This window comes from Scyliorhinus torazame, chromosome 15 (assembly GCF_047496885.1).
Source record: "Scyliorhinus torazame isolate Kashiwa2021f chromosome 15, sScyTor2.1, whole genome shotgun sequence".
Taxonomy (NCBI): Eukaryota; Metazoa; Chordata; class Chondrichthyes; order Carcharhiniformes; family Scyliorhinidae; genus Scyliorhinus; species Scyliorhinus torazame.
The window spans coordinates 55,945,021-55,972,152 of record NC_092721.1 but is presented as its reverse complement, the minus strand read 5'-3'; the positions used below and the strand labels follow the sequence as shown (position 1 = coordinate 55,972,152).

The window sequence follows — 27,132 nt, the reverse complement described above, 5'->3', positions numbered from 1 at the left end:
CAGCCTCTCGCACTAGGTCCCGAACGACAAGGACCCAATATCCATATCCCGAGCAAGCCCAACAGAAAGGGCCATGGAATAAAGGACCGGTAGAGCCGGAATATCTGGATTTTGATGAGGAAGAGGAAGAGGAACAGACGGACTGGGACTGGGAGTGGCCGAAACCCCGCAAGCACCCGTTAAGACAATATCCAGTCCGACAAGTCCCTAACCCCACTTATAACCCTAACAGTCCAGTCGCCGGCGGTAATCAGTCACAAATGGGTATATACCAACCTTGGAAACCTAATGAGATAATGGCAATTTTAACAAGAGTTCCCGATCGTAAACAGTCACCAACTGCCTTTGTTGATTTCCTTCGAACAACCGTGCAAGTTTACAGTGCAGAGACTAGAGATTTATGGGCATTAGTGCGACAGGTACTACGTCCGGAGGAACACACCCGATTCCTCAACCACATGGTACTACAGACGGGAGCGCAAGCCCCCACTTGGGAAGCACTGGCGTTAGTCCGTAATCAGGATCAGGATCAACAGACGGCAGTTTTTAATGCTCTCTCCGCAACATTGCAAAAACCCATTGACTTTTCTAAGGTTATGGATACCAAGCTCAAGAAGGGTGAAGGGGCAGAAGAATTTTTGGAACGATTCAGAGAGGTTTATAGAAACCAGGGAGGGGACCAAAATTACCAAGCGGGAGCCAATTCTCCCCAATATTGTGCCATGCTCCTTAGCTGCCTGCCAACACAGGTCTTGGATGCAATGAAGACAAATAATATGGATTGGTCGGACAATACCCCGACCCAAATGGCCCGGGCAGTAAAATATTATTGGCAGGGTGGGTCAGCCCCAGATGCGCCCAAACCATCAAAAATAAAAACTGAGTACGTAACACAAAAAACGCCTGACCCACCGACAGCAGCAACCCTATGTGCAGCCATGGGGGCAATATCCCATGGGACTTCCAGCGCCAGTCCCACAACCCCCGTGCGCCGTCACCGGTGCATATGGACCGCCACAGCCACCGCCAGATCCAGTAGGTGTGGGATATCAGATGGAACCACAGTTTTGTGTACCAGGGTGGGTGACAGCAAGAGGAGAAGGATATGTGACACACCCTAATGGACCAACGACCCCGTCTTATGGACCCCCCTATGCCCCATTCCCCGACCAGCAAAATCAACAGCAGATGAGCTATCCACAGCAAGGGGGACAACAGCCTGACCAAACAGGTGGTAATTCCTGCTTTATTTGTGAGCGTCAAGAACATTGGGCTCGTGATTGTTTTCAGAACCCAAGGAATAGCCAAGGAGGATACGGACAAATGGGATTCCGGGGAGGGGAAGGGGAAGAGGGCGAGGAAGGGGGTATACTAACTTTACCCAAAACAACCCCTTCCAATACTGACCCAAGATGTCGGTGTGCCGTGAACAAGTTTCAGAGAAGGAGCCTTCACTCTCTCTAACAGTCCACGGCACAACAGTGCCCTTTTTAGTGGATACAGGAGCAACAATGTCCTCAGTACAAGTCTCTCTCCTATTACCACTCTCAGAGAAAACACAAACACTATCGGGATTCCAGGGCCAAGTATGCCAGTACCCAATTTCACAACCCGTTTCAGTAGTCCTAAAAGGGGAGGAGGTACAACACCAATTTGTTGTCACCACAGCGCTTGAATGTAATCTAATGGCCAGGGATCTCCTTTGTGCATTCGGACTACAGATTGAATGTGGTGACGATGGGTTAATTATTCGGCCACCCAAGTCTAGGTGCCAATACTATACTACAACTAATCCCCAATGGTGGGCACTACATCTGGACGAGGAAAGACTTATGCACATGACCCTCGCTTACGATCGAACTGGATAGATGGTTGGAAGATTTCTATGAGCCACTAGTGGGGGCCACTTTTGAAATTAGACTGACAGCTTTAGTTACAGGACCCGAAGGCGAAGCAGAAGCTGCAGAAGTACCAGAGCATCTCTGGCAACAGACTGGTTATACAGCCCCACATGTAACGCGACAAGTCAATTTCCCATATCATGCTAAAGACCTAGGACCCATGGTCCGCCTAGCCCTAGACTCTGCGGACCCCGAGATTACAGACGTACAAGTCCTACCAGGACGCCTCCACTGCAATTTTATTCAGTTCCTTGTATTAAAGATACCACGCTTCGCCACCATCATTCCCGACCATTAGATACTACAAGTTTACGATTGTGGGCTGAGGATCAATACCAAGTTGGATCCGTGAACATTGAGCCAATACGAGTTATGTTGCGACCAGGTGTCCAGTTGCCCTCTATTCGCCAATATCCTCTTAAACCTCAAGCAGTGACTTCACCAGAGGCACTTATACAGAATCTTATTCGGCAACAAGTTTTGGTTCCGTGTCACTCTCCTTGTAATACTCCAATACTAGCAGTCCTGAAGCCCGGCAAGCCAGATCAATATCGCCTTGTCCAAGATCTGCGCTCAATTAATGCCATTGTGCAACCCCTTCACGCATTGGTCCCAAATCCAGCCCACATTTTAGCCCAAGTCCCAGCGGATGCTACAACATGTTCCCTGGTGGATCTCCAGCATGCCGTTTTCGCCCTCTCCTTGCACCCAGATTCACAGTATCTCTTTGCCTTTACATATCAAAATCAACAATACACATGGACTAGGTTGCCTCAAGGATTTATACATTCGCCTACTCTTTTCTCCCGCTGTCTCCAACAACAATTACAGCCCCTGGATTTAAAAGGGGGATCCACCCTCGTACAGTATGTTGACGATTTACTGATCGCAAGCCCGTCAGAACAAAGTTGTAAAGAAGATACGGCTCAATTATTAAATTACCTTTCAATTTTAGGATACGTTGCGTCACCCGCCAAAGTAGTAGTAGCCCAACCAACAGTCCGGTTTCTGGGTATCCTTTTATCCGCCGTGCGCGGCCGCTATCACTAAGTCGAGTTCAGCCCATTTGTCAGTACCCTGCACCCACAACGGCTAAGGATGTCCGTAAATGGCTCGGAATGGTTAATTATTGTCGGCAATGAATTCCGAATATCGCCCTAGATACCCGGCTATTGACCCCATACACCAATAACGCTGAAGAGTTTCAGTTAAGTACGGAAGCCCAAGAGGCCTTCCATCGGCTAAAAGACGCCTTAATGAGGGCGCCAGCACTAGGACGCCCCCTTTATGATCTACCTTTCCAACTTTATTGTTCTGTTTTAGCCGGTTGTGCCACCGAGGTACTTACCCAGAAACATGGGGATCACCACCGTCCTATAGCTTATTACTCGTCTAAACTTGATCCAGTTGCACTCGGCTATCCTGAATATACTCAGATCTTAGCCTCTATTGCAATAGTCTCCAGTCAGCGGCTAATCTCACTCTTCAGCAGGATATTGTTATTTATAGTTCACATTCAGTCACGGCCCTGCTCGGTCAACTTCAGACTCAGCACCTAACTATGGCGCGTCAAAATAAATATGAGATTTATCTCCTCAATAACCCGAAACTTCAGTTCCGGCACTGCACTACTATTAACCCCGCTAGTTTCCTTTCCGACCCGCCTAACCCCACTGAGTCCCCGACTCATGACTGTCTTTCTCTCTTACAAGACGATGCGTCATTACGCGATGATCTCACTGATTCTCCAATACCAAATGCTGATCTGAACCTATTCACCGATGGTAGTTCAACCATCGGTGAAAGGAGGGATAGATTATCAGGGTATGCAATTGTTAACCAACAAGGAGAAACACTTGAAGCAGCAGCATTCAAAACTCACTTTTCCACCCAACATAGAACATAGAACAATACAGCGCAGTACAGGCCCTTCGGCCCACGATGTTGCACCGAAACAAAAGCCATCTAACCTACACTATACCTTTATCATCCATATGTTTATCCAATAAACTTTTAAATGCCCTCAATGTTGGCGAGTTCACTACTGTAGCAGGTAGGGCATTCCACGGCCTCACTACTCTTTGCGTAAAGAACCTACCCCTGACCTCTGTCCTATATCTATTACCCCTCAGTTTAAGGCTATGTCCCCTCGTGCTAGCCATTTCCATCCACGGGAGAAGGCTCTCACTGTCCACCCTATCTAACCCTCTGATCATTTTGTATGCCTCTATTAAGTCTCCTCTTAACCTTCTTCTCTCTAACGAAAACAACCTCAAGTCCATCAGCCTTTCCTCATAAGATTTTCCCTCCATACCAGGCAACATCCTGGTAAATCTCCTCTGCACCCGTTCCAAAGCCTCCACGTCCTTCCTATAATGCGGTGACCAGAACTGTACGCAATACTCCAAATGCGGCCGTACCAGAGTTTTGTACAGCTGCAACATGACCTCATGACTCCGGAACTCAATCCCTCTACCAATAAAGGCCAACACTCCATAGGCCTTCTTCACCACCCTATCAACCTGGGTGGCAACTTTCAGGGATCTATGTACATGGACACCTAGATCCCTCTGCTCATCCACACTTTCAAGAACTTTTCCATTAGCCAAATATTCCACATTCCTGTTTTTCCTTCCAAAGTGAATCACCTCACACTTCTCTACATTAAACTCCATTTGCCACCTCTCAGCCCAGCACTGCAGCTTATCTATATCCCTCTGTAACCTGCTACTTCCTTCCACACTATCGACAACACCACCGACTTTAGTATCGTCTGCAAATTTACTCACCCACCCTTCTGCGCCTTCCTCTAGGTCATTGATAAAAATGACAAACAGCAACGGCCCCAGAACAGATCCTTGTGGTACTCCACTTGTGACAGAACTCCATTCTGAACATTTCCCATCAACCACCACCCTCTGTCTTCTTTCAGCTAGCCAATTTCTGATCCACATCTCTAAATCACCCTCAATCCCCAGCCTCCGTATTTTCTGCAATAGCCTACCGTGGGGAACCTTATCAAACGCTTTGCTGAAATCCATATACACCACATCAACTGCTCTACCCTCGTCTACCTGTTCAGTCACCTTCTCAAAGAACTCGATAAGGTTTGTGAGGCTGAACTTTTTGCACTGATTCGAGCCTGTGTATTAGGGAAAGATAAAATTGTAAATATCTACACTGATTCCCGATATGCCTTTGGGGTCACACACGATTTTGGCCAATTATGGAAAAACAGGGGATTTCTGACATCAGCAGGTACTCAGATATCTCATAAACAATTGGTTACACATTTATTACAAGCTCTAATGCTTCCAAAACAGATTGCGGTTATAAAACGTGCAGCACATACAAATGGAAAAACTTTGGTGGATGTGGGCAATAGGCAGGCGGACCATCAGGCCAAAGAGGCTTCTCGCTTAAAAGACATGGTGGTCCCCAAAATGATGAGCCAGACTAAAAACTTGAATAGTAAGTCTCCCTTTGAAAAGCCAATGCCGACCATCACTGACGTCATTCAATTACAGGAGGACGCTCCTGGCTGTGTAAAAAGACTATGGGAAGAATTGGGATGTTGTTATGATCCTGTAAACAAATTGTGGGTGACCCCGGCAGGGCAGACCTGTATGCCCGATGCATTGGCAGTCTGGGTTACCGAATGTGTTCACTTTGCAACTCATTGTGGTGCGCGAGCTACGGGTAATGTATTGCTCAAAACATGGTGGCATCCAAGACTGCAGGACATAGCACAAAACATTAGCAGTCGTTGCCTAGTATGTCAGCAGTATAATCCTGGTAAAGCAATACCCTGTGAAATGGGTAAAATCCCACTACCGGAAGGTCCCTTTGAGACACTCCAGATGGATTACATTGAGTTGGAAAGATGCCAATGTTATAAACATGTATTAGTTATTATTGATGTATTTAGTAAATGGATAGAAGCTTACCCCACTGTAGATAACAAAGCTTCCACGGTAGTAAATGTTTTGATGCGAGAAACTGTTCCTAGATTTGGGATTCCATATCGATTAAGCTCTGATAATGGACCTCATTTTGTGGGACAGATTAACAAAGAATTTTGTGCTCAGCTGGGCGTAAAACAACAGTTGCACTGTGCATATAGGCCACAAGCAGCAGGAATGGTGGAGCGTGACAACCAGACATTGAAAACCAAACTAGCCAAATTACAGGCTGAGACAGGCACTACCTGGCTCAAACTATTACCCATTGCCCTTTTTCAAATTCGCGCTTCACCCCCAGGAAAAACTCGATTAAGCCCTGCTGAGATATTGTACGGAAGGCCTTTTCACACTCCATGGGATCAGGACAAGCCAAAAGATGTCAACTTTCACCACATGACCACGGAAATGGCCAATTACGTTACAGCTCTAACAAAGGTTTTAAAAGGCCTCCACTCGCGGGTCCGAGCAGCCCATGGGGAAGTACACCCCTTATCCAGTACTGTCACCATTAACCCAGGCGAGTACGTTATGATCTGGAACTGGGTTCGGAAGGGCTGGAGCCGCGATGGGAAGGACCGTTTCAGGTTCTCCTAACTACCCCCACAGCCGTGAAAGTGGAAGGCCGAAATGCTTGGAATCACATTCACCATTGTAAGAGTGTAGCAATGCAATAGAAACTAACTCTTTTTCTTAAGTTCTAGGGGGACGATAAAGTTGAATTTTAGTCATGAATATCGTTCTCATCGCTCTGACCTTGGTCGGTCTCATAATCCTGGAAGGAGAAACTATACGAAAGGTCTGTCAGCCCCAGCGAAGGAGCCCTCACCATCTTTGCCAAGGGGACACCCTGCATTGCGTTAACCGAAGGAGATCATGGTCCATGATGCCCGTTGACCGATGTGCAGCTGAGTTCCTGCGGAAGGGTCAAAACCAGCCCTTGGATAAGACATACCAGCATCGCCTATCCTGCGACCAACATGCCTGCAAATGGGATTATGGATGCAGGCACAAAAACAGAACAATGCCGCTACAATGTGACTTGCAGAAGCAACTATCCCGGGCTAAACGAGAACTGCATGTGAACACTTATTTGTATATGTCATATGTGTACGCAAAGGATATGAATGTTTCTGGCTGCTGGGTTTATACCCATACTCCGACACATGCAAAAGGGGGAATCCCCCTCCGACCAATCCCTTTTAATCTGAACGAAACAATGGAGTGGTGGATCTATCAAAACCTTTCTCGTAACACCCCTAACTTAATAAATGCTGCCCACTTGAGATCCTTTGTGGGTTGGTATCAACCAAGTTATGACCGATCCCATTCACCCCCATTTCAGACCCTCACTAATTCCTCGACAGGTAGGCCCGAGGGAACTTTTTGCATATACAGAAACTTGAAAGCGGGGACCTTTGTAGGCAACAGCCAATGTAACCGACCATGGCGAGTCAGGCATTCACCTAGTATGAAAACCATGAGTACAATGGGACGTATTTTATTTGTGGCCACAAGGCTTACCCCTGGTTACCAGAGAGTTGGACGGGATCCTGTTATTTGGGATACGTTGTTCCCTACGTGCACCATCTCACTAGTTTAAGGAATCACCCTCACCTGACGCGGCAAAAGAGAGCAATAACCGAAACGCAGCGATTCTTTGGGGTCCTGCTTCCTCATATCGGGGTAGCTCTGGCCATAAAGGAGATAAGAAAATTAGCTAATATTTTGGAAGAGGTAGCAAATGACACCACCGAAGCCTTAACGGAAATAGATAATGAAATGGTGGCGATAAGAACTGTAGCCCTGCAAAACCGAATGGCCCTCGATTTATCTCCTTGCAAACAAAGGTGGGACTTGTGCCATGATAGGTTCGGAATGTTGCACCTACATCCCCGATAGTTTGGAGAATATCACCCACCTCATGGATCATATCCGCAAAGAGGTTACGAAACTGCATGAAATATCATGAGATGGGTGGTTAGATTGGTTGTTTGCCGGATCATGGGGATCTTACCTAGTGCATGGATTGATAATCCTGGTAGTTGTAATACTTGTAATAATTATGCTTAGCTTCCTAATGAAATGCTTGTGTAAAAGTGTCTGTGCAGCAGTAATTTCTCAACAGTTAATGCAGCAACATGAAGTGCGCCTTGAAGAGTTAATGGATGTGAAAGAAAGTGCCGAGGAATATGAGGAAATGATAGAAATGCAAATAGAATGGGAAAGACTGAGACGATTGACTATGGATTAGAAGTTATCATGAAATGATAAAAGGGGGGAAATGAGAGTTTGGCTCAAGATGGATTGGAACTTTATGGGAAAAACAAAATGTTAGATAAAGCTTTGTGTGAAGAAATGTCAAGACAGGCTTTTACAGGCTTTTGGTAGCAAGCTGTATCACTTGTTTTTGTACCAGACAAATTGCAGTAACGGCCTTGGGAAGGGTTGCGCTAGGCTTGAAAATAATCATAATTAAACTAAAGGCACAGATGAAAGGCGAGGGGGGCTGCCTTCAGCAAAATGGAATGCGAGGGAGCTGCCCTCAGAAATGAACCAAACATGTATAAATCCTGCTGTTGGATGTATTGATTTTGGCTTGCTGTTGTAACTCTCAAGAGATACAGTGGTCTTAGCCCCGGCCGAGAAATAAACATATGTTAAAGTAACGAGGTGTTCGACTGATCATTTCATCCGGACTGGCAGCAAAAGAATCCTCACCGGTGCCCCTTCCAATACCCCACTCACAATCCCATATCTCCCACCCGGATCCCTCACCTCCTTCGCACTCACAAATCCCATTTTTTTGCTGATTAAATTCACCACTCCCCTCGATTTCAAATCAAACCCCGAGTGAAAAATCTGCCCGACCCACCCCTTACTTAACCTAATCTGGTCCTTCAAACGGAGTTGTGTCTCATGCAGAAGACCCACCCCCGCTTTCAGGCCCCTGAGGTGCGCGAACACCTGCGACCTTTTAACCAGCCCATTCAGTTCCACGTTACCAGCCTTACTGGAGGCTTATGTTTCCAATCCCCTCTACCGTCCATCATCTTCCCACTTAACTCCCGCCCCCTTAATTCTATCCTATACCTAGCTGATCCCAGATGGCCCTTTCTCCGCTCCTGACCATGTAATCTCTCACTCCCTTCCACGTCGCAATACCCTCTCCCCCTTTTCCTCCTCCCCCGGCCACTCCTCTTGGCTTTCTCCCCCCACCATCTCACTTACGGCTAGCATGGCCGCCCCTGCCCATAGGAACCTCCCAATGACCTCACTTTTCCTCCCCCCCCGACTCCTCAGCTCAAGGAGGAAGGCCCCCTGTCTGGAGAGAGAGAGTGGACTCGTTGCACGAGGTGGAGAGCCTTGCATGCCTGTGCGCTTAGCAGGGAGTCCTTCGATGAGCCGACTATCTCGAATGAGAGTGTGGCCGTGTGTGTGTTGTGTGTCACCTGGAGCTGGCAGGATCCCATAGCCGGGATAACGTTCCCGTTGTAGTCGACCATCCTGCACCGGGACGGCCGAATTGGTGGTCTGACCTTCATGGCGTAGAAGGCAGACCATGCTATGAGGTTGGCGGAGGCGCCAATGTCCAGGCGGAAAGTTATCGGCGATCGGCTGACCGTCAGGGTGGCACACCATTCATCACCCGGATTGATCGTGTTAACTCGGTTCCCATCAATGACCGCAACACGGAAGGCGTCTCGGTCATCCGTGTCACCGGTCTGGATGTCGTCTGGGCAAGATTCGTAATGGGGAGGCTGAATGGTCCGCACGTCCCTGCGAGGTTGTCGGATTTGTGGAAGATTGACAGGTTGAGCTGCTCGACAGTAAGCAGCGTAGTGGCCCACCTTGCCACAGCGTAGGCATTGTCGGGTTCTTGCGGGTCATTGCCGCTTTAAATGTGCAGCTCCACAGTTGCCGCACATGGTGACGTCATGATGTTCGTTGCGCCACTGCGCATGCGCAGTTCGGTCTTGCGTCAGTGTTGCCGTAGGTTTTGGCGCGCACAAGCGCGGGAGGCCCCGGCCGGGAGGAACTCGATCGCCTGGACCCGTTCGGCCTCGTGGGGCACCTGGCTCGCCGATCGGGCCGCGTAGGAGCCCGCCGCGTCGATTCGGTCGCCTGAAATTGTGCATAGCGGCTAGTCGCGTTTTCGTGCAGGACACAGGCTTCGATTGCGGAGGCTAAGGTGAGGCCTTTTATTTTTAAAAGCTGCTGGCGTAGGGTGCCAGAGGTGACCCCAAAAACGATCTGGTCCCGAATCATGGAGTCTGAGGTGGTGTCGTAACCGCAGGACTGCGCGAGGATGCAGAGATGGATAAGGAATGACTGAAAGAGATCATCCTTGCCTTGCAGGCGCTGCTGGAAGACATATCTCTCGAAGCTTTCGTTGACCTCGATGTTGAAGTGTTCGTCGAGCTTGAGAAGGACCGTCTTGTATTTGGATTTGTCCTCGCCTTCCGCGAACACCAGTGAGTTGTAGACATGGATGGCGTGCTGCCCTGCGGTGGTGAGGAGGATGGCGATCTTTCTGGTGTCCGAGGCGCTCTCTCTTTCGTTGGCTTCCAGGAAGAGCTGGAAGCGCTGCTTGAACAGCTTCCAATTTACGCCGAGGTTCCCAGCGGTTTGCAGCGGCTGCGGTGTGTTGACGGTGTCCATGGCGCAGGATGGCAGATTTGTGGGTAGGTGTCAAATCATTCCTGGTATCATGAAGTGTTGAGTACTCTGATACACAGACGAACCAACACAGTTGCGAATGGTACAACGCAGTTTTATTTCAATGAACTATTAACATATTAAACTCTGGTATTCAGCACATGGTGAACCTCTGAGTGGCTGGCAATGAGGTCTGTGCCCTGAGCCCTCTCCTGCTCGAGTGCCCAGGAAGTGCCGTGTTCCCTGCTTTGTACTGTGTATCCTCTTGTCTGTGATTGGCTGTCGTGTTTTGTCTGTTGATTGGTCCGTGGATCTGTCCATCATTATGTGTGTATTTATGTGCTGTGATGTTCACCTGAATATCATGACACAGACGGTCCAGGCCCCTGAACCGCATCTTCGGGATGGCGAAGAACCACTTGATCACACCGCTGGTCACGGCATGGCTGTCGTTGTAGTGGGCCTCCGTGTCGGCTGTGGCCTCCAAATAGGAGTCATCAGTTGCAATGGATAGTCTCTGTCACCCAGGAGCCAACCCCTCAGCCGGGGGTGCGCCTCAAAGAGGTGAGGGACCGTCGAGTGTGCCAGTATGAAGGCGTCATGCACACTGCCCGTGTGTATAAAGATTTGTACATCCCTTTTGTGTGTCAGAGTGTGCTTGGCTACAACCTTTGATTGTAGTGGTCACTCTCCTTGCGAAAGTAAAACTTAATAAATTTAACTGTGTTGTTACCCGTTACATTTTCAGTCTAAAGTCAAAGTTTTTGACAGTAAATTGGAGATTCCACCGAGGTTGCTTAGCATGAGCCTAGCAGACGAAGGTAAGTGCTTGGCAGACAGCTGAGGGGAAAAACCTAAGTGGCCACAAGTGTAAGTTTATACTTTTGGGATTTTCCCAGCGGTTGCCTAGGTTAAGCACATTCTGCTCCAACAGGCCAGATACTGCGATCTGTAAGGCTTAGTACTTCAGGATGTGGTTACTTTTTTTGAAACATTTTCTCATTTAGATACAAAAAGGGAGCAGGGTTTTTGAAAACACAGGTCCTGAAAGTAACTCCATAGTTGAAAAGGTAAAGGGCTGGCGAGGAACAGCCTACACGTCATGGATGTGAAAGAGAGTAAAAGTTAAACGGTAAAAGACTCTGCCGCGGACAACCTTGTGTGCTGCAACACGTGTTGGGAACACAGTCAAAAAGATGGCAGTATTTGTACTGAGGGTTGTCGGGGACACCCAAGAAGGATTACGCCACAAGGTTAGATAAGTTAGAATTGTAAAAGTAAGGACTTGATCTATAGTGGCAAACAACGTAGACTGAGAATTGATGGTATATTTAGTTAAAGCATAAGTATTTGTACGTTGTATGTATTTTTAAGAACTGTTGTAACTCCTGTAAACTGAAACAGCCTGGACTAAGGGATAGTGATACCAGAGTTTAAACTACCTGTCACCCCAGGTTGAAAGGATGGAAACTGGAGCAAGTAAAGCACCACCAAAGGGCACACCAGCCTATTATTTGCTCCAGAATTGTGGTCAGTCATCTGTAGGCCATTTAAAAGATTGGGTAAAATGGACAAAGGGGGGAATAGGCCATTCCCGACTGATAGAACATAGAACAGTACAGCATAGAACAGGCTCTTCGGCCCTCGATGTTGTGCCGAGCATTGTCCGAAACCAAGATCAAGCTATCCCACTCCCTGTCATTCTGGTGTGCTCCATGTGCCTATCCAATAACCGCTTGAAAGTTCCTAAAGTGTCCGACTCCACTATCACAGCAGGCAGTCCATTCCACACCCTAACCACTCTGAGCAAAGAACCTACCTCAGACATCCCTCCTATATCTCCCACCCCGAACCTTATAGTTATGCCCCCTTGTAACAGCTACATCCACCCGAGGAAATAGTCTCTGAACGTCCACTCTATCTATCCCCCTCATTATCTTATAAACCTCTATTAAGTCGCCTCTCATCCCCCTCCGCTCCAAAGAGAAAAGCCCAAGCTCCCTCAACCTTTCCTCATGAGACCTATCCTGCAAACCAGGCAGCATCCTGGTAAATCTCATTTGCACCAGTTCCAATGCTTCCACATCCTTCCTATAATGAGCTGACCAGAACTGCACACACAATACTCCAAATGTGGTCTCACCAGGGTCATGTATAGTTGCAGCATAATCCTGCGGCTCTTAAACTCAAGCCCCCTGTTAATAAACGGCAACACACTATAAGCCTTCTTCACGGCTCTATCCACTTGAGTGGCAACCTTCAGAGATCTGTGGACATGAACCCCAAGATCTCTCTGTTCCTCCACATTCCTCAGAACCCTGCCGTTGACCCTGTAATCCGCATTCAAATTTTTTCTACCAAAATTAATCACCTCGCACTTATCAGGGTTAAACTCCATCTGCCATTTTTCGGCCCAGCTCTGCATCCTATCAATGTCTCTTTGCAGCCTACAACAGCCCTCCACCTCATCCACTACTCCACCAACCTTGGTGTCATCAGCAAATTTACTGACCCACCCTTCAGCCCCCTCCTCCAAGTCATTGATAAAAATCACAAATAGCAGAGGACCCAGCACTGATCCCTGTGGTACACCGCTGGTAACTGGTCTCCAGTCTGAAAATTTTCCATCCACCATCACCCTCTGTCTTCTATGTGATAGCCAGTTACTTATCCAATTGGCCAAATTTCCCTCTATCCCACACCTCCTTACTTTCTTCATGAGCCGACCATGGGGAACCTTATCAAACGCCTGACTAAAATCCATGTATATGACATCAACTGCTGTACCTTCATCTACACACATAGTTACCTCCTCAAAGAATTCAATCAAATTTGTGAGGCAAGACCTACCCTTCATGAATCCGTGTTGACTATCCCGGATTAAGCTGCATCTTTCCAAATGGTCATAAATCCTATCCTTCAGGACCTTTTCCATTATCTTCCCGACCACCGAGGTAAGACTAACTGGCCTATAATTACCAGGGTCATTCCAATTCCCTTTCTTGAACAGAGGAACAACATTCGCCACTCTCCAGTCCTCTAGCACTATCCACTGGGCAGCGAGGACCCAAAGATCAAAGCCAAAGGCTCTGCAATCTCATCCCTTGCCTCCCAAAGAAAACTTGGGTATATCCCATCTGGCCCAGGGTACTTGTCGACCCTCAGGTTTTTCAAAATTGCTAATACATCATTCCTCAGAACATCTACCTCCTCCAGCCTACCTGCCTGAATCACACTCTCATCCTCAAAAACATGGCCCCTCTCCTTTGTGAACACTGAAGAAAAGTATTCATTCAATGCCTCTCCTATTTCTTCTGACTCCATGAACAAGTTCCCACTACTGTCCTTGACCGGCCCTACCCTCACCCTGGTCATTCTTTTATTTCTCACATAAGAGTAAAAAGCCTTGGGGTTTTCCTTGATCCGACCCGCAAGGACTTCTCATGCCACCTCCTAGCTCTCCTAAGCCCTTTTTCAGCTCATTCCTTGCTACCTTGTATCCCTCAAGCGACCCCACTGAACCTTGTTTTCGCATCCATACATACTCTTCCTTTTTCCTCTTGACAAGACATTCAACCTCATTTGCGAACCATGGTTCCCTCACACGGCCTTTTCCTCCCTGCCTGACAGGGACATGCCTATCAAGGACACGCAGTATTCCTTGAACAAGCTCCACTTTTCATTTGTGCATTTCCCTGACAGTTTCTGTTCCCATCTTATGCTCCCTAATCGCATAATAATTACCCCTCCCCCACTTATAAACCTTTCCCTGCCGTATGGCCCTATCCCTCTCTATTGCAATAGTGAAAAACACCGAATTGTGATCACTATCTCCAAAGTGCTCTCCCACAAACAAATCTAACACTTGGCCCGGTTCATTACCCAGTACCAAATCCAATGTGGCCCCCCCCTTTTGTCAGCCTATCCACATATTATGTCAGGAAACCCTCTTGCACACATTGTACAAAAACTGCCCCATCCGAACTGTTCGACCTATAGAGGTTCCAATCTATATTTGGAAAGTTAAAGTCACCCATGACAACTACCCTGAAACCTCTACACCTATCCATAATCTGTTTTGCAATTTCTTCCTCCACATCTCTATTACTATTTGGGGGCCTATAGAAAACTCCTAACAATGTGACCGCTCCTTTCCTATTTCTAACTTCGGCCCATAGTACTTCAGTATGCAGATCCCCTTCAAACTGCCTTTCTGCAGTCGTTAAACTATCCTTGATTAACAATGCTACTCCTCCACCTCTTTTACCACCTTCCCTACTCTTACTGAAACATCTATACCCTGGAGCTTCCAACAACCATTCCTGTCCCTGTTCTAACCATGTCTCCGTAATGGCCACAAGATCGTAGTCCCAAGTACCAATCCACACTCCAAGTTCACCTACCTTATTCCGGATGCTCCTTGCATTGAAGTAGACACACTTCAACCCACCTTTCTGTCTGCCGGTACACTCGTGCGACCTTGATACCCTCCTCAGTACCTCACTACTCTCAACACTGGCTTCTGGAACACAGATCGTTTTCAAAGCCCCCTGACAAATTAGTTTAAACCCCCCAAAAGAGCCAAAGCAAATTTCCCTCCCAGGATATTGGTGCCCCTCTGGTTCATGTGCAAACCGTCCTGTCTGTACAGGTCCCACCTTCCCCAGAATGTGCTCCAATTATCCACGTACCTGAAACCCTCCCTCCTACACCATCCCTGCAGCCACGTGTTTATGTGCACTCTCTCCCTGTTCCTCACCTGACTAGCACTGGCAACAAACCAGAGATGACAACATGGTTTGTCCTGGCTCTCAGCTTCCACCCTAGCCCCCTAAATTCCTGTTTTAAATCCCCGTCCCTTCTCGTACCTATGTCGTTGGTACCGATGTGTACCACAACTTGTGACTGCTTCCCCTCCCCTTTAAGGATTCTGAAAACACGGTCCGAGACGTCACGGACCCTGGCACCCGGGAGGCAACATACCATCCGTGAGTCTCGTTCGCTGCCACAGAACCGTCTATCTGTCCCTCTAACTATCGAGTCCCCAATAACTATTGCTCTCCTGCTCTCCCTCCTTCCCTTCTGAGCCACAGGGATGGACTCAGTGCTGGAGATCCGTTCACCGTGGCTTACCCCTGGTAGGTCGTCCCCCTCAACAGTATCCAAAACGGTATACTTGTTGCTGGGGGGAACGACCACAAAGGACCCCTGCACTAACTGCTTCCTCCCAGCCCCTCTTACCGTCACCCATCTATCTTGATTCTTCGGAGTAACTACATCCCTGAAGCTACTATCTATGACCACCTCTGCCTCACGAATGATCCGAAGTTCATCCAGCTCCAGTTCCCTAACGCGGTTTCTGAGGAGCTGGAGATGGGTGCACTTCCCACAGGTGAAATCAGCAGGGACACTGACGGCGTCCCTCACCTCAAACATTCTGCAGGAGGAACATTGCACTGCCTTCCCTGCCATCCCCTCTAGATAAAAAAAGAAAAAGAAAGAAAGAGCTTACCTGTTATTCACTCTACCCCTTAGGTTAAAGGAGGTGGAAGGGTGGGGGACACGACAAGAGTAGTGTCTAGGGTTTAGAAACTGCCCAACTTAAATACCGGTAAAAATAAAACACTTAACCAGCAACCACTGCGCCCCACACGAGAACAGCAATCAGCTGTTATGGGCCTGCGCAAACAATTTAAATCTTTACTCCTTACCCAGCAGTCACTCTGTCCTCACTCCGACCGGATTCAGCTGGAAACTCCCAACAGTAAGTTTTTTAAAAAATTTACTCCCCTACTCAGCAAGCACTCACTCAGCAACCACTGCGCCCCGCACGATAACACCTCAGGGAAAAGAAAAACTACCTACCATTCACTAGCCAATCACTTACCTGCAGGCTGTGACATCACGGTTCAACTTCTTTCTACTTCTACCTGCCCTCGAGTCTCCCTCTTGATCTTTACTCGGCTGGGATCCTTACAGTGATTGTCTTTTTTTGTTGGTTAGAGCAGGAGGTAGGGAGGGAAACACTGAAGAAGTGTTTTGGGTTTAACTGTCACTTGACAACAGCTCCTCCACAAACCACCTTCAAGCTACGGTGACCGCAATGCAACCGTTCTACTGCCCTCTGCTGGATGCTTGCCTTCACTTGAACACGTCTTCCTCAGGTACACTTTCTGGATGCAGTGACCAGAATGCACTGATGCAAACTTTCCCCGCAACAGCCAATTAGCAGCTCCGCTCTACTGCCCTCTGCTGGATGCTTGCCTTCACTTGAACACCTAGGCTGTCTTCCTCAGGTACACTTTCTGGATGCAGTGACCGCAATGCACTGATGCAAATTGTCCCCGCATCAGCCAATCAGCAGCTCCGCTCTACTGCCCTCTGCTGGATGAGTCAATTAACTTTGAAAGAATTTCATGCCTGGAAGAATGCCTAATGGGTAGAGACACAGGGCTTAAAGGAAACAAAAAGGTAAATTGGTCAGCGTTTGGGGATTGGAAGAGAGAGGCAGAAAGATGCAGAGAAATGAGTGCAGAAGCTAGCTATAAGGTAACCCCGAATAAGGACAAAAAGGTACACAAATTTCCAGGACAGATGGCTCAGCGCCGAGCCACTGTGCCAAGCCATTGCGCCACAATAGTCAAGTAGTGATGAGCAAGAAATGCAGCAAATGTGGTGAGAAGTCCCACCACCATACTTGCCGTTCCGGCTGCCACTGCCACCCCCAAACTCCGTAGTTGAGGAAAGCCTCCCAGTGTTCCCGCCGCCACCCCCTCCCCCATCAGACAATGTTGGCTTACTAACAAGTGCGCCAAACGGAGCAGAAGGCAGGCAGGAACCACTACCATCAGGCACCACGAGGTTGGGTACATAGTATGGACTGCAAATGCCCTTACGATATTTTCCCGGTGGCCCAGATGGCCGACCAATGCCCGCACAAAGACCATGGACAAATGCAGAGTTAAGGCTTCTGGTTGAAGAAATGGGAAACCCTGAGGCTGAATTGGAAAAAACACTAGACCAACTTAAAACCATTGTTCTCTGCCTTGAATCCAGCATTTTAGATGGAGAAATACTCATTCAGGCTTGGCTAAAAAGCTGCTTCAAAAATTTTGAAATCAAATTCCAAGATTTTAAAACCCATCGAGAGAGCCCAAATGCAGGACCAACCACGAGGCCATCTGTTAACATTTGGACAGATTGCTATAAGGGCCTCCACGAAACCTTCCCCAAAAAGACAAATTGGTCCAAAATAATGGAACCACACAGAGAAAAGACGAAAATGTCCAGGATTATGCCCAAAGGATAGAGGGACCCATGGAACAATACTCTGAGTTTACTAAACCTGCATCAGAAGGGCCATCGTCTATTAGTGCCATTGTCAATGGTCTGCGACATGATTTAGGATCTGCCCTTAAATTAATCTGCCTGCGCTGGAGGCAAGAATTCCTAACTGAAGTAGTTTCCATGCTCTGAGACTTAGAATAAAGGAGTAGGGAGTCTAGGAATAAGAATACAGTCCTGGTTAAACAAACCATTGGACTTTTGGATGTGGAAACGGGAAAATGCGGCCAGTTTCCTCAATACCCACACCACCAACCACAAAGGGGTCGAGGGAGATTTAACCAAAGGAAGTCGAGGAGAGGATCACGGAGGCAAACAGAGACCAATCGCTTATTTTAGCACTCAATTAGACCCACTGGCAAGAGGCCTGCCGTGCTGCTTGCCAGCCCTCACCGCTGCATACTATGCAGTATAACAAGCCCAGATGATCGCCCTGAATCACCAGACCACTCTACATCTGCCCCACTCAGTCGAAATTCTCCTCACTAAATGCGCAACCCAGCACCTGACTTCTGGCACAGACAATTAGGTACGAAGTAGAACTTTTGACAAACTCTAATTTAACTATAAAGCGATGTACAACCCTCAATCCTGCTACGCTGCTACCTAACACTGAAGGCGGCACACCTCACTGTTGTGAGACGGTTACCCACCTCGTAACCTAAGCCATGCGCAGACCTCGGGGATGTACCACTGACCAACCCAGATTTAATATATTTTGTAGATGGATCAGCGCTTAGAAATCAAAAAAGGAAAATGCTGCGCTGGCTATGCTACTGTGTCACCCCATGAAACCATAGAGGCAGCCACCCTTCCAGGTAATGTTTCAGCACAACAAGCTGAATTGTTTGCTCTTATACGAGCCTGTATATTAGCCACTGACAAGACTGTAAATATTTATACGGATTCAAGGTATGCTTTTGGAGTGGCCCATGATTATGGACAGATTTAGAAATTCAGGGGATTCTTAACATCGTCAGGCTCAACTATTAAAAGTGCAGAATTAGTAGACAATCTTTTACTGGCAATTCAGACCCCAAAACAATTGACAATTTTAAAATGTCAGGCTCACACAGGATATAAAGACGAAATTTCAATAGGCATTGAGGAGGGCAGATAAAGCTGCAAAATGGGCAGCACTATCTGTTACTTGTGCGCAAATAACTGCCTATGTTTCAAGAGATACCAAGCCTGTTGATTCACCAGCTACAATTGATGATGTAGTGACCTTCCAGGCCCAGGCAAATCCTGACAAGGTTACAATCTGGGTAAAAAACCAATGTACAAAGACCCCTGAAGGAATATGGGTTCACCATGACGGCCGTATGGTGGCACCCAAATCTTTACTCCCATGCATTGGCCGATGTGTTCATACATTCACACATGCGGGCAAAGGGGGGAATAGCAGACTATATTGCAAAAAGATGGTATGCACCAGGTATTTCGGCAATTGCAAAACAAATTATGAACAATGTGTCACTTGCCAAACCATAAATCCGGGAAAAACTGAAAAAGTACAGTCTGCCTCCCAACCAAACCCAACAGGACCTTTTGGATATTTACAAATGGATTTTATTGAACTAACCCCATGAATGGGTATTAAATATGTTTTAGTAATTATAGATGTATTCTCTCGGCGGATAGAAGCTTTTCTATGTAAACACAATGATGCAACTATGGTTGATAAGCTTCTGTTAAAAGAAATTATGCCGTGATTTGGCATCCCTGTACAGCTATCAAGTGACAATGGGTTACATTTTACAGGAACTATTATACGAGAGATGTGTAAACCTCTACAGATTAACCAGCACTTTCACTGCAGCTACCATCCACAGTCAGCCGGACTGGTGGAACGATACAATGGAGTTTTAAAAAATAAGCTCGCAAAACTGTGCGATGGAACTGCACTAAAATGGGTTGAACCTTTGGCACTAATGGTGATAAGATCAGCAACCAACAGGGCAACAGGACTATCGCCCCATGAGATTGTTATGGGGAGATCTCAGCACCGTGCACGGCGAAGCAAATGGACATTCACAAGATGGACAAAAGTATGCTGAACTACTGTATTGCCCTACAAAAAGCATTTCTAAATTTCATTCGAAGGTTAAGGAAGCCTAGGTGGATCCAGCAGAGGGAAAGTGCCATAGCTTCGAACCAGGAGACTCCATAAACATAAAGGCTTTCAAGAGGAAGACCAACCTACACCCAAGGTTTGAGGGTCCATTCCAGATTCTACTGATGACCAACACCGCAGTTAAGGTTAAGGAGCGACCGACATGGATACACCGCACTGCAAAAGGAACAGCCCCGACCCAGAAACTGAGGGACAGGGTTGACAATACTGGCAATTTTCTGCCTAATGGGGCTGACTGGGACAATTACTGGACACATATGAACACTTTCCTTTACATGTCATACGTATACGCAAGGGGAGCCAACCTATCAAACTTTTGGGCCTATACTCATGTGCCCATAAACAGTAAAGGGGAAATACCATTAAGACCTATCCCTTTAAACATCTCACAAACTATGGAGTGGTACCAATTCCAAAACGGCTCCCGCAGAAAGGGGTCAAGGGAAGGGGCCTCCACAAACAGGGAGAGCTACAGTTCTGACAGTGAAGGGGACTTGATGACCTGGATGTCTGCAGGGTACTCGATGGCAGCCTTTCCAGTCTGGTATCAGCCCAAGTACAACACATCCCATAGGCCGCCCGTACTCCTCCTCCTCACTAATATCACTGGGCAAGGGGCCCCCAAGGGCAGCATATGCCTATACAGGAGTCTGACTGGTGGGGGAGAAGTAGGTAATAGCTCCTGCACACGCTCTTTCAAAATCTCCCAGGAATCCTACTCCTCACTCCTTAGAGGACTCAAGAACATGAAATGGAAAGGTAACTTTGTTGTTAGCCTAGAAGTAGAAGGGATAACCCACTATACGTCAGATAATGGGACATACTTTATTTGCGGGTACAAGTCCTACCCTTGGTTGCCTATCGACTGGTCAGGATCATGTTATCGAGGATTCGCGGTATCTACCACTATCTACCACTCACCCTCACTTCCAAGAAAGCTTGCGCATTCCCGAGGCAGGAGAGCTATCACAGAAACAGAGCGTTTTTTTGCCATTTTGTTCCCACCGTATGGAGCAGGAAAACTAGCCTGGAGATCAATAAACTTGGCAGCAGCTTTAGAGATGATAGAAAATAACACTGCAGGGGTATTGGATGAAATCACGGCCAAAATGGTTGCCACAGAAACGATAGCCCTACAAAATAGGATGGCCTTAGATTTCCTGCCAGCAGAAAAAGGAGGAACTTGTGCCCTAATAGTGTCAGAGTGCTGCACCTATATACCAGATGCCTCAGAAAACATTACAATCCCAGCTGCCCACATCAGAAAAGAGGCAGCCAAAGTACATGATGGGTCTCCACAGGGAGGTTGGGACAATTGGCTGGAAGATTTGTTAGGAGGCCTGAGCAAGCCCACATTGCAAGGCATTATCCTAATAGTGGGGCTATGCGTTTGCACCTGCTCCCTTGGAATTGCCATAAAAAGTTGTTGCCGCATGGCAACCAAGAGCATAGATCCCCTGTCCACCATAATTGCCCAAACTGCTGAAATACCCCTAGAAGACCCATGCCTGACTGAATTGAAAAGAATGATACCAGAATAGTGTTGTCATAAATATATGCCCAAAGGAGGGAATGTGAAAACCTAAAATGACCAACTAGAGCATGGTGGTGTGCTTTTCTTGACAATTCTTCTGTGATCCTTCAAATCATTAATTATTTCCCCAGGAGTGCTGAGATGCAGCTAACTGACCATGTTTAGCTACTATTTGTGTCATACTGTGTGCTGGAAACAAGATACTAATATTAAAAGTTTCTATTGACAGAAATGTCATCATTGATTGGTTATGTAGAATTGTGGATGAATATATATTCCACAAGGCTTTTCTTCTCTTAAAAGCATTAACACATCATATTTTTAGGGTGGTCTGTGCAAATAATACTCATTTCCTTACCTGGCTTTCGTTGGGAAATTCTGACTCAGTTCTCGCATTGACTTCAAAGCATCATGAACAGAAGTGGAGACAATGCGAGACGCTGCTTGGAAACTTAGATCTGAAAGAAAAAACTGGGTATGAAGACTGTGGAAGGTTTACATCTGTACAATTTCCACTTATTGAAACAATTCTGCAGATTAAACCCATCTGATAGCATTATTCAAGAATTAGTGTAAAAAGAGCAATCCTGTTTGCATTTAATATGCATAGAGGTGGAAACATTACAATGCGTAACATAGACATTAACACTTTTGTTTGGCGACATTGTTTGGCGACATTGGGATTAATTTTCAGCAGTTTCTCTGAGGTAACCAAGAAGATATTTTGAGTTGAAACACTGGTTTTGTGCAAGATGCCAAGTTTATCATTAAAGGGCTGATAAAAATTTAAATGGTTGTTAGCAACCAGTAAAAATGTTGCATGGAATTTTGGTACCTGGCGATCGACATAACACCCCCTCCGAACAGCTGTCTGCTGTTTGGAAGTAAATAGTGTGATCTGGATAGTGTGCTGCCTTTTTTACATGCTTTCTCTATCTCCTGATTTATTTTCTGCTGCACTTTCTGACTACTGCCTGTACATAACTCCCATCAGGGTATTTTTACCTTAGCGATTCCTCAACTCTAGAGATTCTATGCTTTCTGATTCTATATTGCTCCTTGCTATCGATTTAACTTCATTCCTTACTAACAATGCAATCCCTTTGCCCATCTGCCTGTCCTTTCGACAGGACATATATCCTTTGATATTTAGATCCCAGCCCTGATCCCCTTGCAGCCACGTCTCTGTGATGCCCACAACATCGTACCGGCCAATTTCAATGTGCGTAACAAGCTCAGTTACCTTGTTCCGTACACTGCACGCATTTAGGTACTGCACCCTCAGTCCTGCATTGACCACCTCCTTTCTCACACTTGCCACCTTTTTGCTCTGCCTGAGGGTGATGTTGTTCTTATTTTGGTTCTCTATTTCCTACTTACACAAGCCTACTTGTGACAATCAACATTATTATTATGATTACACCTTCGAAGCTAATGCTCTGGTTCCCACCCCCCTGCCAAACTGGTTTAAATCCTCCCGAGTGACTCTTGCAAACCTCCCATCTAGGATATCGGTGCCCCTCCAGTTTAGATGCAACCCAAGCATCATCAAAGAGCACGGCGCATGCCGTTGGGATGGCCTCAGGGCATTACCTGAATGCCCTTTTCTGATGCTCTGACCACGATGGGCCGACTTCCAAACCGCAGGGGGGACGTGAGCTCTCAGCGGTCGGGAACCCAGCTTGGCGGCTGCGGACTGAAAAGTATTGTTCTGCGCACAGTTTAGACAGATCATTCCGTACATGGGGTTCATGACTCTCTGTAGTTTATTATGGTCTTGGACCTAGCAGTTGCCATACCAGGCTGTGATGCAGCCAGATAGGATGGTTTCTATGGTGCATCTGTAAAAATTGGTAAGAGTCAATGTGGACATGTTGAATTTCCTGAGAAAGTACAGTACAGGAGTGTGTACAGTACTTTGCTTCCTGAAGTCAATGACCAGCTCTTTAGTTTTGCTGGCATTGAGGGATAGATTGTTGTCGTTACACACCATGCCACTATGTTCTCTATCTCCCTCCTGTATTCTGACTCATCGCAGCAAGATGCGACCCACTGCGGTTGTCGTCAGCAAACTTGTAAATGGTGTTGGAGCCAAATTTTGCCATGCAGTCGTGTGTGTATAGGGAGTATAGTAGGGGCTAAGTACACAGCCTTGCGGGGCCCCAGTATTGAGGACTATCGTAGAGGAGGTGTTGTTGTTTATCCTTACTGATTGTGGTCTGTGGGTCAGAAAGTTGAGGATCCAGTTGCAGGGTGAGGAGCCAAGTCCTAGGTTTTGGAGCTTTTGATATGAGCTTGGCTGGGATTATGGTGTTGAAGGCGGTGCTTTAGTCAATAAATAGGAGTTTAATGTAGGAGTCCTTGTTGTCAAGGTGCCCCAGGGATGAGTGTAGGGCCAGGGAGATGGTGTCTGCTGTGGACCGGTTGCGGCAGTATGCGAATTGCAGTGGATGAAGGCATCCTGGGAGTATGGAGTTGATGTGCTTCATGGCCAACCTCTCGAAGCACTTTATTACGATTGATGTCAGGGCCACTGGACTGTAGTCATTGAGGCACGTTACCTGGTTCTTCTTTGGCACTGGTATGATGCTGGTCTTCTCGAAGCAGGTGGGAACCTCGGAGCGGAGTAGGAAGCGGTGTTTAGATGTTCACAAACACATCTGCCTGCTAATCCGTGCAGGATCTGAGTACACAACCAGGGACCCGTCCGAGGGTTCACTTTCAAAAGGCCGATTTGACTTCGGAACCTGTGACGGTGGGTATGGATGTGTCCAGGGCTGTTGGGGCAGTTGACAGCGGTTTGAAGGTTCCCTGCTCAAAACCATCATGGACTGCATCGGGAGGCGTGCGCTGCTATTCTACTTGGTTTTGCTTTGTAGACTTTGGGCCCTCCACTCGCTCTGGCAGCCCCACCAACTAGAGATTAAACCACCGTGAACTATTCTCGAGGCCCTCCACTTTAGGTCTCAGTCCTTTCTGGTTTCCATCACCATCAGCAACCTGTGCCTCAATAAGGCCTTCTCCATCCCTTTTAGACCTTGTGCCTTCACTATGATCAAAGTTTGCACCAACTGTTCACGGATCGGGCCCATAGCCTCTTTAATACGGACTTTAAAAGATTCCTTCATTTCCTGGCCCTGCCGCTCGAACTATCTGACCATTTGTTTGCCGAACTTTTCAAGCTCCTGCGCCATTACCACTTCCAACCTGTCCAATGTAATGGGCACGGGAGCACAAGTGGAGAACACTGTGGCTTCACAGCGCCAGTGTCCTAGGTTCAATTCCCCGCTCGGTCACTGTCTATGCGGATTGTGCACGTTCCCCCCGTTGTTATGGGCCAGGGTTTAGAGACCCCCAAAGTGTATCATCATGGATTTCACCTGATCCACAATTTTTAATAGATTGTGGTATGGGGAGCACACGGCCCACTCTACAGGTGTGGTACAGCAGAAATGGAAAAGTATTTTTTAAAGCAAAGCAATGTTTATTCTATGAACTCAAATTAACCTTTTTAAAACATACAGTGAACATCTTAGCAACCATTAATTCTAATACAACCCCCAAAGAATACAACACTAAGTAATCCTTAAGCTATCCTTTTAACATCCATAAGACTTTTTAAAAAACCTTTAAACAGAAGCACATCAGGTTAAAGTCACTACTGAGAGCAGTTATTAGTTTTAAATCACCAAAGGATCAATTTACAGTCTTTAGATTACAGAGAGAGAGAGACTAATACCTCTTCTGGCTGTGACTACAGCTATCCAGCTCTGAAAACGAAACAAAAACACACCCTGCAGCAAACAGCCTAAAACAAAAGTAAAAATCTGACAGACAGCCGAGCTCCACCCACACTCTGGCATCACTGATAAACACCCATTTCTTAAAGGTACATTTCTTAAACACCCATTTCTTAAAGGTGGTATCACATGACAATGTGTCTGCGTGGGTTTCTTCCGGGTGCTCCAGTTTTCTCCCACAGTCCAAAGACGTGCAAGTTAGGTGGATTGGCCATGCTAAAATTGCCCTCAGTGTCCAAAAGGTTAGGAGGGGTTACTGGGTTAGGGTGGAAGTGAGGGCTTAAGTGGGTCGGTGCAGACACGATGGGCCGAATGGCCTCCTTCTGCACTGTATGTTCTATGTTCGATGTTCACCTCCCATAGACGGGCTTCCTTCCTGAGCCTTTTAAATACTGATCTTCTTTGTGGAAATGTTGACATACCCTGGTCTGGAAGAGTTCACCTACTCAACTCATTGGGTTTGGTCCCAAAATAGGTAAAAGGGATCAAACACCAAGACCTTGTTGGGAGCACTTTTTCCGCACCTTGGGCAGGATTCTCCATTGGGTAACGGCAAAATCGCGAAAAGTGATTGGGCGAAAAATCATTGCCGACGGCAAAATAGTGGCGGGCGCCGGTTTGACGCTAAATCACAATTCTCTGTCACCTCGACAGCGGCATCAATACGTACCGGAACGCACGTAAAGAAAACACCGTTTGCACATCATTAGGGCCCGACCCGGTATTCTCCGCGATTCTACTCCTCCAATGGGCCGCGTTCCCGATGGTGTGGTTCACTTCTGCTTTTAAAAATCGTGAAACCGGTGTCATGACTGATGAGTGTGAGAGAGAGGCGGTAGGGCACAGAGAGGAGCGGCTGTGGGTGACCGAGCATTACACTGGCCAGGCTGGCTGGGGGGGGGGGGAGGGGGGGGGGGGCTGCAAGGGCCGGGGGAGGGGGGTTTACAGTGGAACAGGCCAAGCAGCCCGGGTGACCCCCACTTGGGACTGGGTTGTTGCCTTGACACTGAACGGCATTGCCGCGATCATGTTGCTGCGCACACCCACCACTGACGGCCCACCTTGGCCCCTGGTTCTGCAGAGTGACACTGGCCACAGGGTGCACGCGCCCTCCCCTCCCCCCCACTCCCCCACCCCTGCCATACCCTCCTGGTGCCAACCGCCGGCGGCCCACCCAGGGAACACCCACAGTAGCCCCTACGGGTGCCACGGTGTATAACCCTGCCGAGGACAGCACCAGGTGACGGTACCCCTGGCATCAGTGATTGGCTCCAGGAACAGAATAGTGCCGGTCAAGGGGCAAAGATCTCAGACTGACGGAGGGAGGGCATGCGGGGGCAGTATCCGCAGTGCCAGCTGGGGCCACCATGTAGCCTGTTGGACCTGATTGGACACGGGGGTATGCACCATGAACGTCTTTAAGAACAAACAACAATACAGCACAAGAACAGGTCCTTCATCATGTACCAGTCATGATACCAACCTTTGCCAAAACCCTCAGCACTTCCTTGTGCTGTATCCCTCTATATCCATCCCATCCATGTGTTTGTCAAGATGAGAAAATTAAGTTCGCCTTGAGGGGTTCACTACAGGGGTTCGCTCAGAAGTGGCAGCCGTTCATCGACTTCTTCAAGGAAAAGGCGGGGAGAGGTGTGGAGGCATGGAAGTGACGAATAATAAGGGTAGGAAATCAATGCATAGTAGTTACGGTTTATTCTTGGGGGCGGGGTTGGGTATGTTATTGTGGGGTTTTTGTGTGTGTTGGATCTCTTTGTTTGAAATGTTTAAATTACAAATG

General features: G+C 47.4%; 1 protein-coding gene across 2 annotated transcripts in view; it reads right to left on the bottom strand.

Moving 5' to 3' along the window:
* Positions 1 to 27,132, bottom strand: part of LOC140391602 (UDP-glucose:glycoprotein glucosyltransferase 2-like) — a 731,169-nt gene that overhangs the window by 382,648 nt on the left and 321,389 nt on the right. For both annotated transcript variants that reach the window (XM_072476257.1, XM_072476258.1), the window contains exon 10: positions 21,893 to 21,992. In XM_072476257.1, the coding sequence (XP_072332358.1) occupies positions 21,893 to 21,992 (100 nt within the window). The remainder of the gene's footprint in view (positions 1 to 21,892; positions 21,993 to 27,132) is intronic.